General features: G+C 37.5%; 1 protein-coding gene across 2 annotated transcripts in view; it reads left to right on the forward strand.

Moving 5' to 3' along the window:
- Positions 1-17,255, forward strand: part of CERT1 (ceramide transporter 1) — a 114,222-nt gene that overhangs the window by 71,395 nt on the left and 25,572 nt on the right. For both annotated transcript variants that reach the window (XM_087430159.1, XM_087430160.1), the window contains exons 7-10: positions 3,025-3,182; positions 6,587-6,679; positions 14,561-14,647; positions 17,125-17,211. In XM_087430159.1, the coding sequence (XP_087286285.1) occupies positions 3,025-3,182; positions 6,587-6,679; positions 14,561-14,647; positions 17,125-17,211 (425 nt within the window). The remainder of the gene's footprint in view (positions 1-3,024; positions 3,183-6,586; positions 6,680-14,560; positions 14,648-17,124; positions 17,212-17,255) is intronic.

Raw genomic sequence — 17,255 nt, forward strand, 5'->3', positions numbered from 1 at the left:
CAAATCTAGATTTATAGATTATTTTGTAATTTCTTCTATTTCTGCCCATCATATGCATGGTTACATTCACATATTTTCTACTTCCTTTTACGACAGTGTATCATTTTCCCAGAGGAAACTAAGGCGTGTCACCTTGTCTCTGTAAGGTCATCTTTCCCTTGTTTTCAGCTGAGACATTGAGATGAGTATGCTCATCTAAACTTATCAAATACTTTGGGGTTTTGCCTCAGTTTTTCCATCCACATTAATTTAGCTCTACAATATAAGGTATATGAGACTTGGAGCAAAAATGAAAGTAACCAGTACTTAGAGGATCCCAGTGGATGACAAGTTAAGATGAGGTTTTGTCTTCATGCCTTTCATTTCCTCATAGATGTAACATGAGAGAAATTTATTTCAGGGACTTTACTGTGTGTGAGACACTTATTTTCAACTGTTTGAAAGCTTAAGAATCTGTTACATAACCCCTTTATCATTCTGAAAAGGATTTGAGGTGATCGCCTGTGAAAGTAGTAAGTGCAGCTGAAGAGGTACATTTCTAAAGTCTTTTTTTTTTTTTTTTTGTGAGAGAGATGAGCCCTGAGCTAACATCCGTGCTAATCCTCCTCTTTTTTGCTGAGGAAGACCGGCTTTGAGCTGACATCTACTGCCAATCCTCCTCCTTTTTTTTTTTGTTTCTTCCCCAAAGCCCCAGTAGCTAGTTGTATGTCGTAGTTGCACGTCTTTCTAGTTGCTGTATGTGGGACGCGGCCTCAGCATGGCCGGAGAAGCGGTGCATCGGTGCGCGCCCAGGATCCGAACCCCTGGCCGCCGGTAGTGGATCGCACGCACTCAACCGCTAAGCCACGAGGCCGGCCCATGTATTTCTAAAGTTTTTTCAGAGACATTTCATGTTGCTCTTTCATCTCGTACTGACACTTAAGTATATAAATTAGCAAACACTTATCAGGGAGGACCTGTTATTACAGTTGCACACATTCTCTTACATATGACACAGATGACTTTTAATCTAAGTTGATTATTAAGAACAATAGTAGTTTATAATAAAACAGCAATCTTGGTAAGAGTGATAGAAAATACAGAAATTAGAGTGATACAAAGGGTTTTCAGAAAATGTAAGTTTTTTAACAGCTTTATTGAGATATAATTAACATACAAAAAATTGCACGTGTAAAGTGTACGGTTTGGTAAGTTTTGGTGTCATCAGGAAGCTATCACCACAATTAAGATCATTATGTCCATCACCCTCAAAAGATACCTCCATCCACTTTGTTATCCCTCCCCCCACTCTCAAACAACTTCTGATCTCTTTTCTGTCACTCACTATAGATTGCATTTTCTAGAATTTAATATAAATGGACTCATAGAGCATGTGGGTGGGGTTTTTTGCCTGGCTTCTTTCTTTCTTTTTTTTTTTTTATAATTTTATTTATTTCTTTCTTTTTCCGCAAAGCCCCAGTAGATAGTTGTTTGTCGTAGTGCACATCCTTCTAGTTGCTGTATGTGGGACGCGGCCTCAGCATGGCCGGAGAAGCGGTGCGTCGGTGCGCGCCCGGGATCCCAACCCAGGCCGCTAGCAGCGGAGCGTGCTCACTTAACCGCTAAGCCACGGGGCCGGCCCTGCCTGGCTTCTTTCTTAGTTTGAGATTCATTGTTGTTATTGCATATAGCAGTATTTGATTTCTTTTCATTGCTGAGTAGTATTCCCTTAGATAGATACACCACAATTTGTTTATCTGTTCATCTGTTGGTGGACATTTGGGTTGCTTAGTTTTGGGCTATTATAAGTAATGCTGCTGTGAACATTCACATACAAGTCTGTTTATGGACATATATTTATTTCTTGGGGGTAAATACCTAGGAGTGGAACAGCTAACTCATATGGTAGATGTATGTTTAACTTTTTTAAAAACTGCTAGACTGTATTTCACCAGCCATATTTGAGAGTACCAGTTTCTCCAAATCCCCATCAACACTTGGGGTGGTCAGTCTTTTTAGATTTTAGTCTTTTAATAGGTATATAGTGGTATCTCGTAGTTTTAATTTGCTTTTTCCTAGTAACTAATGGTATTGAGCATCTTTTCACATGCTTATTTGCCATCCAAATTTCTTCTTTGGTGAAGTGCATGTCAGAGTTCTTTTTGGGGCTTTTTTTGGTGAGGAAGATTAGCCCTGAGCTAACATCTCTTGCCAATCCTCTTCTTTTTGCTGTGGAAGGTTGGCCTTGAGCTAACATCTATGTCCATCTTCCTCCATTTTATATGTGGGACGCCTGCCACAGCGTGGCTTGATAGGCGGTACGTAGATCTGTGCCCGGGGTCTGAACCCATGAACCCTGGGCCACTGAAGTGGAGTGCACAAACTTAACAACTACGCCACCGGGCTGGCCCTATGTATGAGTTTTGAAAGTTGAAGGTATCATTATTTCATTTATAAGAATTCTATTGGAATGATTTTTTATTAGCTATAGTGTATTATGCTCTCGTTTGCATCTTGTGAATTTTAAGATTTTTCATTTACTTCAAAGGCTAACTCTGAATTAAAATTATAAAATGTAAACATAACCATTTAATGTGTACATTGGTCTGGACTTAAATTTGGACATTTAAAAATTTTACATTACCTTATTCAGTTGTACAGTTTATATTCAGATATTTTTTAAATTCTAGGTTTCTCAAAATGTAAGGTAGTTCTTTCCATAATTAGGTCCTGCTCTAAGCTGTCAGAGTATTATTGTTAAAGTATTACTCCTCCTACCACTTTATTCACTGGGTGCAGCACAGCAAATAGATTTCAGGAAATAGAATCCAGAAAAAAAAGGACTTAAAAAGTACATATGCTGCCACAGCTTCTTTGCTCATAGAATATGAATGGGAATTTTTAAATGTTGGCCTACAGGAAGGAAATCATAATCTAAAAGCGTACTCTGACTTGCTAGTTTTCTAAACATTTTCTCATTTTAAGTTGTGATGAGGAATTATTTCTTCCTTAGGAAGATTTTCAATGAATAACTTTCTTTTTCAGTATTTCCACATGTAACACCGAAAGGAATTAATGGTATAGACTTCAAAGGGGAGGCGATAACTTTTAAAGCAACTACTGCTGGCATCCTTGCTACCCTTTCTCATTGTATTGAACTGATGGTAAAACGGGAAGACAGCTGGCAAAAGAGGCTGGACAAGGTAAGACTGGTTTTTCTTCCTTTTAAATAATAGTCAGATTTTATTTAAGTCTTACATATTGGTTGAACATTTAAACCAAACCAACTTCTTAGGGGAAAGTCTATTGGGTTGATAGAAGTAGCAGGCAGTACTCCTCTGAAACTTTGTGGACATCCTAAACTGGTTTTCCTAATGAGATTCACCAGTTAGGTATTCAGTTACTGTACAGTGTGCATTCTTGATAGACTTTTAATATAAAAATTTTTGTAATGATAATAGTAATGCTTTGGAATAGAAGTGATGAACCATTTAACATTATCCAGCTTTATTGTGTGATATATGAAACTGCATTTAAGTTATATGAACTAGTTTAAACACCAATTTGTAAAGTTAAACATTAACTTATTGTGTTCATAGCCATGTATATTTTCCAAGGTCATGGCGATATCATTTAACACACATTATGTTGTTCATTGAACATTTGCCTTATGTCCACCTTTTCCCGCCTTTGTTTAAGCTACAGCACTGATAACAATATTACAACATGCATCTTTAGTTTCTAGTGTAAAGTATGGCTCAGTGAATTTGTTTAGTAGGAAAACTTCTGTTTATAATTTGTCAGTAAAATAGTAAAATGTTGGAACTGAAACAGTTCCATTTAGTTCTAGTCCAGTGCCATCATTTTATAGAAGGAACTGAGGCCCAGAGACTTGTCCAGAGGTATTAAGTAGCAGAATTAGAAGAATTTTACCCTATTCTATATTTCAGCTCTGGATACTAGGCCAGACGTCGGTCAGAATCTTATCATTCATCAGTGAGTCATACTGCTTACAGTATCTGAAGGTCTTACCAATTTGAGCAGGATACTAAGGAAAGCAATATCATCACTGATGTAATGGCAGAATGGCCACAGGATTTGAATAGCTCTGTGTGTTTAAGAAGGTCCCCATGTTTAGAAGAAAAGAGAATTGGTCAGAAATTCTCAAGTGCAGGTGAGAGTAAGCCATATTGATTGGCAATATGTATTCTTTTGAAACAAGCAATGAACAAGTTCTTTTAAGGTACAGACATTTCATTATTATTCTGGAGTTGAATTCCTATATCTTCAAAGATTTCAACTCTATACTGATGTGGATCAAATTGAATTTTTAGGAGATTCTTTGTGCACAAAAAATAATGTATTGAGAAAACAGGATAACTCCTTAAATCCATTAGACTAATGGTTCAAGAGAATCGTTCAACTTATCCAGACTAGCTTATTTAAAACTTTACAGCAACTTTCTCTTAAGATCTCCTGTCTTTAGTCTGTTTGTCCTTCACTAAGAGATCATCTTCTGTCATATACTCTAACCACTTTACAATACTCTAAAAAAATATTCATTAAATAGAAAACAAGGCTTCTCCATCTTTTCAGCAATCAAATTTCTTATTTGAAAAGGGAGGTGAGCTTATGACTATCTTCACTGTTGGTAATCTTATCCATTCTCTTTCTTTGTTGGGTAGCAGTAAGTAGAGCAAACCAAAGGATCTGTGAAAAGATACTTTTGTTGCTTCTCCATGCACCACATCTAATCAAAGAACAGCCACAAAAGATGGCAGTATTAACTGAAATCTGGAAACTACTGTATTTGTAGTCCTCTTAACAGGTCTATCTGATATCAAATCTTATTCACCTTTTCCACTATAATTTTTTCTCAAGGTTGAAATAGGATCCCAGTTACATTTTACATGAAATTATGTTAGTATATGTGTGCATCTATGTGTGTGTATACATATATACAGTGTGTGTATATGAATAATATAGTGTATATATACACATATATATGCATATGTGTATGTACACACATGTATATACACAGACTCTCAATAAAGAAGGCTAGAAAGTTCTTGAATAGAGAGAGCTGTTTATCAACATATATGTCTTTTAGGTGATTCATATAATTGGGAAGGAAAGTGCAGTGATGACTTAATATATCACCACCTCAAGAGATGACTACAGTTCTAACTTATTATCATCATAGATTAGTTTAGCCTCTTCTTAAACATCATCTAAATGGAATTATACACTACACAGTTGTGTCTGGCTTTCCACCCCCCCCCCAACGTTGACTGTAAGCTTCATTCATGTTGTTACATTTAGTGGTAGTTTACTCTTTTTTATTGTTGTATAGTATTATTGTTGCATAGTATTCATTGTATGATAAATTTTCATTGTATGACTTCAATTTGTTTTACCTGCTGAGGGACATTTAGGTTTTTATATTTTGGCTATTGTGAATAAAGCGACTGTAAGCATCTTATGCATATCTTTTGGTGGACATATGCACTCATTTCTCTTGGGCATATACCTAGGAGTAGAATTGTTGAATCGTGGGGTATATGCTTAGCTTTAGTGGATGTTGACAAACAATTTTCCAAGGTGGTTATATCAATTTATATTCCCACCAGCAATAGATGAGATTTCCAGTTGCTCTTGACCTTTGACAACACTGGGTATTGTCAGTTTTTTGTGGGTGTTTTTTTGTTTTGTTTTATTTTTTAATTTTAGCCATTCTGGTGGGTCTGAAGTCCCATTTTCTCTTCACTACACAAAATCAGCTAATCTTTGGATCTAATGAACTAATTCATTGATTTGCACTAGCTTTAATTCAGATAGGGTATTTGGAAGTGATTAGCTTTGTGTGGGTCCAGTGTGGACTTTAGTTTAGCCCTTAGGTATTTGAGATGAGGGAATGAAGGCATCAGTTTCTCTACAGGCTTGTTAGACTTCAGCATCAGATTTGACCCACTGCAGCCCATTGTCGTGGAAATAGTTTGAGATTGGTGCCAGGGCCAGCCTTTGTCTTTTAAGTTTTGACATTGGATCTTTTCACCTCTTAGAGCTGTAGCCCTGTCTGTCAAAGGAGAGGGTTAAAATAGAATCTCAGCTCTTTTTCAGCTCTAAAATAGTTTTAACCAGCAGTGGGATAGTACAAGAAATTTATCTTTCTTGGATTACCTTTTAGCATTCATTGATTCTACCTGTTAATTGAGTTATTTTCTTCCTGGCATCCATTGTTTGCTCTTTTCTTTATAACAAAATAAATATAGCTCTTACTGGGGGGAAACAAACACCTGACTATATATTGTAGGCATTTCTCTGGTGTTAATTTATCCTTTTTTTTTTTAAGTGTAGACACTTTGGTAGTTACTTAATTCATTTAAATACATAACCTACCTGTAAGGTGATCTCAGTGGTGATTTAAATGTTAGCTTGTATACAATTTATAGCCCAGAGGAAAAGTGTTTCCTTGGGCAGAATAATACTCATTTTTTCACTGGAATAGAGTTATTTTTTGGCCAAAATATAAAATTTTGCTGAGATGCAGAGAAAATCCTCACTTCAAATGATAAATTTTTCATTTGCTTTTTTTTTTTTTAAATAGGAAATTGAGAAAAGAAGAAGAATAGAGGAAGCATACAAAAATGCCATGACAGAACTTAAGAAAAAATCCCACTTTGGAGGACCAGATTATGAGGTATGAAGTTATATTTTGATCCTAGAAAGGGAAACATATGGGCCATATCCATCACAAGAGTGGTTAATTTGTAAACAATACTTTTGTAACCTTTAACTATTCTAAATATATAATTTTTTCTTCAGTGTTTATTTTAATTAAGTATATATTTCCTAATATATAAATGCTAGGCCTACTCTGAAATAGATTTTTTTTATTGCCTGCGAAGTTTAGTATAGACTTTAAAAGGCTCATTATTAGGTCTGTCCACTTTATAGGACACGTTTTTATCTCCCCTGTGAGGATGATAATTTTTAATGTTATCTTGTAACTCATTTTTTTTTTGTATAAAAGCAACCTATAGAGGAAAAACCTGAGTACTTTACAGACAAGAGATTTTAGTCTGTGCTATATACTATGAGGTCTCATCTGTAGCAGAGCGTGGAGTGTTCTGATTGCCTTGCCTTATGTTTGAAAATGTCTGAAACCGACTTCTTTCCCTTTTGGATATTTGTTAGACAGTTAGTAAAATCTCCCTCTCCTTATACACACACATATATTAAAATTTTATTTTCCGTGATATTTCTTTAAATAAAAAAAGTGTAAGATATATATCTGGTAATTGTCATTAACCTTGTTGATATTCCTGAAATGAACATTTTAAAAGTGGAATGGCATGGAGTATCGTTGAGATAGAAGTAGAATGATAAAATAGTTATAGTTAGATTATATTTAAGAAAATAGAAGAGAAACTTCTTGCCATTTCTAGAAAGGAAAAAAAAAAGAGCTGCTACTGACTGAATACTTTTTATGTTGGAATTTCCAAGTGTGGAAATCCATAATATGAAACTTGAGCTGTAATATGTATTTTAAAATTATTAAGCTGTCGATTCATTCCTTATAGAATGTATAAAAATTATATAATTAGATATTCTCTGCAGTTTTTAAAAATCTAGATTACTGAAATATAAGCTATTACAATTTTTATTCTGAAGCTAAGCAGATTGTTTTCCTGTTTTAGGTCTATTTTTGAGGGGAACTATCAACTTTTTGAGATTACCTTATTTTTTTATATTATAAATAAAATAGATATTCGTTATAGGAAGATTATACAAAATACAAAAAAGCCCATGTTTCTAATTTAACAATATATGGTACCGGTGTATATCCTGTCGGCAATATGTAGGTATAATTGTATACTTGTTTATCTCCACTTCTGTCAACACAGGTTTTTTTCCAGGGGAGAAGCACAGGGTGGAGGGAGGAAGAGCCTTGTGCTACGAATATGTGGTTACTAGTTTCCAATCCAAAAAAAATTGCTTTATTTTTTGATGTGATTTAGGCTTTCTTAGAAAAATGTTTATTGGCTCATTGATATTTTTCTTCTTTGGTGATTCACTTGTCCATGTCCCTTGACATTTTTCGTGTTAGGATTTTGGGGTTTTTTTCTCCCTGTTGAGTTAGAAGATATGTAGGATTGGCTTTTCATTTCTCAATTATTTTCCTCCTTTTGTAGTTTTTAAACAATCTTTTGATTGTTGGTTTCGCCATATAAAAGTTTTATACTTCCACGTAATTAATCCTTCAGTCTTGTGATATACTTACCTCTACATTTGGTATCATGCTTTAAAAAGCATTCTCTTGTCAACCTAAATATATAACTGAGGCAAGCTCAAATTACCAGAAATTGTGTTTATTGGGAATAGCAGAGGAATTGTAATTTGGGAAATGCATGTGATAGCAAGCTACAGGCAAGTCCGATGAAGGTATGGGGAGGCTAGCTTTATGGGCAAGGATGCAATAATGGGGGAGTCCAGCTAGAGTCCAAGCTGTAAGTTCATTGGCTTGAGGATGGAGAGAGATTCTTGGTGGATGTTCATTGGTCAGGAGATAAGTTTCAGTCTTCTGTAAATCAGGCATTTACGGGAAATCAGTCTCCTCATTTCTTAAGTTCCATTCTTCTGAGGGCACATGCATGAGAATTCTCCATTTTCTATCCTCTGGTTCCGTTTTAGATTGAAATCCTTTCACACTCTACTTGAAATAATTATCTGTATTTTCTGTTTTTTAAAAATTTTTTAATCATCTCTTCTAAACATATTGTTAATACATCTGGATTTTTAAAAATTATGGTTTAATGGAGGAATCTATATTTTATTCCACTGACATTTGTTGAATAAACCGTCCTTTTTCCACCCATTTGAAATGCACCTTCCTCTTTCTCTTTTAACGAAGAAAATGGTTAAGGGTACTTCATTTTTTTCCTCACCGACTCCCTGTGGTATCAAGTGAAGTACACAATTCTTAAATAAACTAGTGCCTGTTTTTACACTTTTGTTCTTCCTTTTGGAGTTTTGAACCATCTATATTTTCTTGCGTCAGTACTACACTTGCATGGATTTTAGACACTAATTCAAAATATGACTTTATTTTGGTTCTTGTCAAACATTCATAATGTTCCAATTATTGAACAAGGTTTAAATATTTCTCTCATCTGTAGCCTCAGAAATTACGATCTTAAATCTGTTCCTTAAGACTTACTGTAATGCAAGGCACTGTGCTAGGCATAGGGGATATTGCAAAGAATGAAGGAGACAAGGATCCTGCCTGAGGGCCCTACCTGAGTGTATAATGGAAACACAGACGTGTTAACAGGCAGTTAGAGTACTTATGAAGCACTTGTAACACTGGGAGGATGTTGTCAGGGTTGGCTCACCAGAGGAAACATCTTAGCCAAAAACTTAAGAAGGAGTAGGCTGAGTAGGTGTTAACCAGGCAAATAGCCTAGAAAGAGTGTTTGCTTATAGGGGCTGAGATGAAAGAAAACATTTGGAGGCCAGAAGCAAAAGATAGCAGTTTGCCACAAGGGACCTGAAAGAGCTCTTATCTGTGGAGGGTGGAACTGATTGAGAGGAGAGAGTGGTAAGACTGGCTAGAAAGGTCTGTAAGAATCAGTACAGACCCTCAGGCAATGGGTTTTAAGCAAGTGAAGTTTTCACATTTACGGTTTAAAAAATCATTCTTGCATGCACATGGATTGGAAGAATAAACATAGTTAAAATGTCTGTATTACCTAAAGCAATCTGGGGATTCAACGCAATCCCAATCAGAATGCCAATGACATTCTTCACGGAAATAGGAAAAAAGAATACTAAAATTCATATGGGGCAACAAAAGACCCAAATAGCTAAAGCAATCCTAAGAAAAAAGAACAAAGCTGGAGGCATCACAATCCCTGACTTCAAAACATACTACAAAGCAATAGTAATCAAAACAGCATGGTATTGGTACAAAAACAGACACACAGATCAATGGAACAGAATTGAAAGCCCAGAAATAAAACCACACATATACGGACAGCTAATTTTCGACAGAGGAGCTAAGAACATACAATGGAGAAAGGAAAGTCTCTTCAATAAATGGTGTTGGGAAAACTGGACAGCCACATGCAAAAGAATGAAAGTGGACCATCTTCTATTGCCATTCACAAAAATTAACTCAAAATGGATCAAAAACCTGAAGGTGAGACCTGAAACTATAAAACTCATAGAAGAAAATATAGGCAACACACTATTTGACATTGGTCATAAAGGAATCTTTTCGGATTACGTGGCTACACAGACTAGGGAAACTAAAGAAAAAATAAACAAGTGGGACTTTATCAGATAAAAGAGCTTCTACAAAACAAACGAAACCAGAATCAAGATGAACAGACAACCCACCAGCTGGGGGAGAATATCTGCAAAACATACATCTGACAAGGGGTTAATCTCCATAATATATAAAGAACTCACACAACTGAACAACAAAAAAACAAACAACCCAATCAAAAAATGGGCAGAGGAAATGAACAGACACTTCTCCAAAGAAGATATACAGATGGCCAATAGGCACATGTTCAACATCAATAATCATCAGGGAAATGCAAATCAAAACAACACTAAGGTATCACCTCACACCCATTAGAATGGCTATAATCACCAAGACAAAAAACAACAAATGTTGGAGAGGATGTGGAAAAACAGGAACCCTCATACACAGCTGGTGGGAGTGCAAACTGGTGCAGCCTCTATGGAAAACGGTATGGAGATTCCTCAAAGAATTAAAAATAGAAATACCCTATGATCCAGCTATCCAACTACTGGGAATCTATCCAACGAACTTGAAATCAACAATCCAAAGAGACTTATGCACCCCTTGGTTCATTGCAGCATTATTCGCTATAGCCAAGAAGTGGAAGCAACCTAAGTGCCCTTCAACTGATGATTGGATCAAGAAGATGTGGTATATATATATGATGGAATACTGCTCAGCCATAAAAGAAGACAAAATCGTCCCATTTGCAACAACATGGATGGGCCTGGAAGGTATTATGTTAAGTGAAATAAGCCAGAAAGAGAAAGACAAACACTTTATGATCTCACTCATATGTGGAATATAAACCAACACATGAACAAAGAAAACTGTATTGTGGTTACCAGGGGCAGTGGGGGTAGGGGTTGGGCACAAGGGGTGAAGGGAGACATATATATGGTGATGGACAAACAAAAGTGTACAACTCAAAATTTCACAGTGTTATAAACTATTAAAACATCAATTAAAAAAAATCATTCTTGGGCCGGCCCTGTGGCTTGGTGGTTAAGTGCGCGCGCTGCAATGCTGGCGGCCCGGGTTCGGATCCCGGGTGCGCATCGAGGCACCACTTCTCCGTCCATCCTGAGGCCGAGTCCCACATACAGCAACTAGAAGGATGTGCAGCTATGACATACAACTATCTGCTGGGGCTTTGGGGGGAGAAAATAAAATAAATAAAATCTTTAAAAAAAAAAAAAAATCATTCTTGCTTCCTGCAGTGGGAAGACTGGATTAAAAATGACAGTTGTGACTGGGGTCTTGGAGACTTTTTCAGTATTATAGGGTGAGAATTGAAGATAGCCTAAATTGGGATAGAGCAGTAGGAATAGACATGGACAAATCATATATTTGGAAAGTAGAATTGAAGGGTGTGGTGACTGAATGAGGGAAAAGGGAGGAATCCAGGAACCAGCCCAGGTGTCTGCCTTAGACAGATGGGTGTGGAGGTAGGGAGGACCGAGTTTGAGGCATGTTGCGTATGAGTTGAAACATTCACCTGAGGAGGTCTTATATATTACTAGATGTAAAGATCTAACCCTTAGGAGAGAGGTGGATACACTATGAATTTGGGAATCATCAGATGATGACTGAAGTCTTAGAAATGAATAAGAATGCTGTGGGGAGAGCAAGTATGGAACCCGGAGAAACACTTCACATTTAAGGGCTAAGCAGAGGAGGAGGACCTGTACTGAAGCCCAAAGGAATGTGCTTAGAGAGAGAGGAACTGGGAAGTTAGGAATCCAAGGGAAGAGAACTCTTGAACGACAATCATTAACGTAAGAAATGCCACCAATAGGGCAAGTAAGATAAGACCGTAGAGTGTCCAATAGACTTAGCAATAAACAGCTCTCTCCCTTGGTGAGCATGATGAGATAAAAGGGTTTTTTTTTTTTAAGTTGTTTTTTAATAAAGGAAATTGTATTCCAGTTACTTTTAGTTCTCCCTCAGTTTTGCCATCAAAGGGAAAATGTACCTGTCTCATTTGCCCGTTTCGCTTGTCAAAGTAGAATTTTTTAATGCTATAGTTCCCAATCAGTGGACTCCTGAGCCCTGGACGTGACTGCGTGGATTGAATGAGTATTACAATTTGTGTGTGTGTGTGTCAGAGAGAGAGAGGGAGAGAGGGAGGGAGGGAGGGGAGAGGGAGGGAGGGGAGGGAGAGGGAGGGAGGGGAGGGAGAGAGAGAGGGAGAGAAAGGTTGGCCCTGAGCTAACATCTGCCAATCCTTCTCTTTTTTTTGCTGAGGAAGACTGGCCCTGGGCTAACATCCATGCTCATCTTCCTCCACCTTATATGGGACGCCACCACAGCATAGCCTGACAAGCGGTGCGTCGGTGCGCGCTCGGGAACCGAACCAGCGAACCCCGGGCTGGCAGCGGAGCGCGCACTTAACCACTTGCACCACCAGGCCAGCCCCGAGTATTACAATTTTTAAAAGTGTAGGTGTGGTTATGATCAATAGAGTTTAAAAATCATTGGAAAATGTGTTTGAGTTTAGAGTAGATTTTGGATAATTTGTATTTTTCTCACATCAACAAAGACCAAAGTGATACTGCTGTCACTTGAGTGTCTTTGAAATGTTTTGACTTTATAAAGGCAATCCTGTCAGAGAGAGGCCTCTGGAGTGTTGTTACTGTTCTTTTTCATGATCCAGCTGCTTGTTAGATGGTTATAGTCACTTAATGATAATTCATTGAGATTTGCACTGTTCTGTGTGTGTGTTGTAGCTGAGTAAAAAGTTGGGCTATTTTGAAGTGGATTGTGAGGGAGTCCTCACAGATCTAAAAGAATTACTGCATTAGATCTCATAAACCTGTGCCAAATGACAGGAGCGTCAACTATAGTTCCTCCCACCCCTCCTGTGTGGGCCAGCTGGTAGGAGGGGTGGGATGGTGTTGCTAGATGCTTTTTAATGGAGTAGTGATGACTTGGGATTATCAGTCTAACTGGGAAGATTCCAGACAGACCAGCAATCGTTCATGTGTCTTATTTTGTTTCTTTAAAAATTTAGGGGGGCCGGCGTAGCGGTTAAGTGCGCACACTCCGCTGCTGGCGGCCTGGGTTTGGATCCCAGGTGCGCACCAATGCACTGCTTGTCAGGCGATGCTGTGGCGGCGTCCCATATAAAGTGGAGGAAGATGGGCATGGTTGTCGGCCCAGGGCCAGTCTTCCTCAGCAGAAAGAGGAGGATTGGCATGGATGTTAGCTCAGAACTGATCTTCCTCACAAGATAAATAAGTAAATAAATAAATAAAAATTTAGGGAACCTTAAACCCAAGCCTACCTTTTCAGCCTCCACTTTTACTGTGATATGAAGCTTCTGTCCCGCTTACAGTCCACTTAAATTTGTTTTATCACAGCAGGATACACATGTACCTTGCTTGTTTCCATTTTGCTATTGTTCTTTATACTTTTATCTTGTGATACAGCTGAGGTTCCACTTATGTAAGAAGCACTCAGCGGACTTATCAGACATACATATTCCTGGCTCCACCCAAGACCTACTGAAAAGTAGTTTCTGCATATGGGGCCCTGAGGATTTTCATTTTAGCAAGTTCCTCAGGCAGCTTCCAGGTGATTCAGAACCACTGCCCTGCCATCTAACCAGGCTTTCAAGCATCAGCTCAACTTTTCTTTCTCCGTGAAGTAACTGTCTTTGCTCAGGAAGATAGATCCCCCTCAGAACTCCTGTCTGTACTTTTCATTCACTCTGGATCTCCTGCAACTGTGTACTTACTTTCTGCAGTTTTGTATGGTTTCTGTGGCCAAGTACTCGAGTCACAAGTACTCAGCTCTGTCACTGTAGTGTGAAAGCAGACGTGGACAGTACATGAATGAATGAGCGTGATTGTATTCCAGTAAAACTTTAATTCCATATAATTCTCACATCATGAAATGCTATTCTCTTCTTTTTCCTCCACCATTTAAAAATGAAATGCTTAGCTTAAAGGCCGTACATAGGTAGACAGCAGACTGGATCTGGGCCATGGACCATAGTTCACAAACCCCGTGCTCTAGATGATCGCCCTAACACAGTGTTGGTCAGTACACAGTATGTATTTGCGTACTGGGTGAATTAATTGTAACACTCATGTTTTGCACAGAGCGTAAGTTACTCATCTTTTGATGATATTAGCTAGTGTACTAAATGGTTCATAAATCTTTGTCGAGTCACTTTTCAACTTTCCCCTCGAGTTAATGCCGGGGTTATCAGTGTTTTCTATTTTCTTAAATCAACTGCTTTTTTTTTCTTGTGTGTTTAAATAGGAAGGCCCAAACAGTCTGATTAATGAAGAAGAGTTCTTTGATGCTGTTGAAGCTGCTCTTGACAGACAAGATAAAATAGAAGAACAGGTATGGTATATCTATTATTAACCTTTCTAACACTAGGCATTCCTTGATGTTTGTTATTTCATATAAATAGAATTTGAAAATCATGAACCTGATAACCTAGAAAATGAACTGTATCTACATTGAATCAGAAACATAGAAGAATTTTTATAAGTCAGTTCCTTCATTGATCAATTTCCAAGCAATATAAAGAAGACCAATGATTGGTGAAAGGAAGCGTGCACAGTTAACATGAAGTTAGATGGAAATATTGACTCCTTTATTGCTTTCACTACCTTCACCTTCAGTGGCTTCCTCACTTTTAACGTTGCTCAGTGTTTTATCGTCATTAAATTCATAGCAGTTATACCCGGCTCCTTCTGTGGAAATTGAAGGAAAGCATTTCTTAAATCCGTTCACTCTACTTCCAAGATTAATTTGATCTTTTGCCTTTTTTAATTCTGCAACTATGCAGTTACTGTATCTTACCACTAGATGGTACTTAAGGATGAATTTCAGTTAACTCTTCCCAGGCCTTAAGCATCTTGCAAATAAGTCATGTGTGTATCAGTTTTATACTGCAAATAAACTTCCATAGAAAGTTGGCTTGCTCATTCCCTGTCATTGCTAAAGCAGCATGGCCGCCGTGCCCACTTACTGCTCTGTCCACCTGAGGCTTAAATCCCCTGTAGTAGTGACTGTTTGCTTTTCATGTTTATTTTTCATTATGTTTTTTCTAAATCAGTGATAAAAAGTTCATGTCACATTAATTATAAAGCTTATTACTCAATTTTTATACCCTGAAAATGCTACACAGCACTCCATAAGAGTGGGAACTTGTAGTTCCTAAATGGGCTCTAATTTTGGATGCCAAAAGTATTACCAATGATGCCATTGGTAATTTGCCAAAGGATTGCCAAACGATGAAGTAGCATCATTGTGTTTGGTTTTTTAGGGGTTTTTTTTTTCCTTCGCTGTGGTTTTTTTATCCAAGATGTGTTATTTTGGGACGAATAGTGAACTATGTGGTCAAGACAACATTGGTCTTATTCTTAGTTTTGCCACTGACTAACTCTGTATCTCTAAACTTAACACTTCAATTCTCTGGGCCTTGATTTCTAATCTGAAACAAGGGGTTAGACAAGATGATTCATCATCCCTCTGCTTCCAAAATGCTACTCTACTGAATATCAGTATGGTGGTTGAGTTGGAGTTGAAGAGGATCAATGAAACCTTCTGTATGCTTTAGAAAAGAGAAATATTCATGGGGCTCTCAACTCATTTAATTTCAATCTATTCTCTACAAAACAAGTCATTAAACAGACCATGATTTTCCTTGCCTAAGGAGTCAGTATGGTTCCAGGCACATCAATGTGACAAAAATAATTACAGTGTGGTAGTAATGCTCTAGACTAGTAAGCCTCAGTAATCCATGAAATCACTTCCAAAGGTTCAGATCATTTCCCTCATTGTACGGTGTAGATAGGACACAGGGCTCTCAACAGCACAGCCACTACATAGGTATTCTGTAGTGACACATTTTTGAGTTTACGTTGTTTTACATTGTTTGCCAACATGGGGAAAGACTTATGCAATAAAGTGTTACTGAGAAATGAGATCTTAGCAGATGTGTTCAGATAGTGTTGAATAGAAATTACCAGTTGTCTTCTGCATAGTTGGAAGATGAGTACACACGCAACACAGCACACTTTCTGGTATGTTATATTTAGTAAATATTTATTGAATAAGTGAGAAGAAACTAGGCAAGCTGAGGAGGAGGAAGGAGATTAAGTGGCAGCTGAACAGTGAGATGATGGGATGAAGGCAAAGAGGAGACAAAGATATACATGATATGTTCTTTGAAGCAAACAATGATATTGGTTCAAATGAAACAGCCCTGATGACATGGAATGATTGGAATAATTTGGCCAGAGTTTGGATAAGAAAATTACTTTGGCAGCAGTGTAATATTGGCTCATGGTAGCTTGGCACGCTCCACTTGAGCAGCCCAAGTTCGGTTCCCGGGCATGGACATAACACCACTCATCAGCGGCCATGCTGTGGCAGTGACCCACATACAAAATAGGGAAAGTTTGGCACAGATGTTAGCTCAGGGCAAAGCTTCCTCAGCAAGAAATGAAATAAAATAAACTAGAAAAAATTTATTAAAAAAAAAAAAAGATTGGCTCATGGTAAATGATGCCATACTGATATTAGAGAGTCTGACTAGGAGCAAAATCAAAGAAATAATCCCTGGTCGAAGGTAGTATTTATGAAGTCCAAAAGAAGAGATTGAATTTGGGATACATGAAGTAAGTGTCAAGATTTGGCAAGACTTGTATCTTTAGAGTAGTTTCAGAATTCAGATATATTTACAAGTACTAAAGTTTTCAGTAATTAAGTGTTGGTAGTTCCAGGTTATAGTATCCATTCTCAAGCTGCAAAATATACTTTAAAACCTTCCCATCTTAACATTATATTTTATTTTTTCTGAGTCACAGAGTGAAAAGGTCAGGTTACATTGGCCTACATCCATGCCATCTGGAGATGCCTTTTCATCTGTGGGAACTCACAGATTTGTCCAAAAGGTAAGCTAATCTCTGAGTTTACTGAAAATATATGTTGTATTGTT

Source organism: Ceratotherium simum, chromosome 4 (genome assembly GCF_057802395.1).
Source record: "Ceratotherium simum simum isolate JZ-2026a chromosome 4, ASM5780239v1, whole genome shotgun sequence".
In the NCBI taxonomy this organism is placed as follows: Eukaryota; Metazoa; Chordata; class Mammalia; order Perissodactyla; family Rhinocerotidae; genus Ceratotherium; species Ceratotherium simum.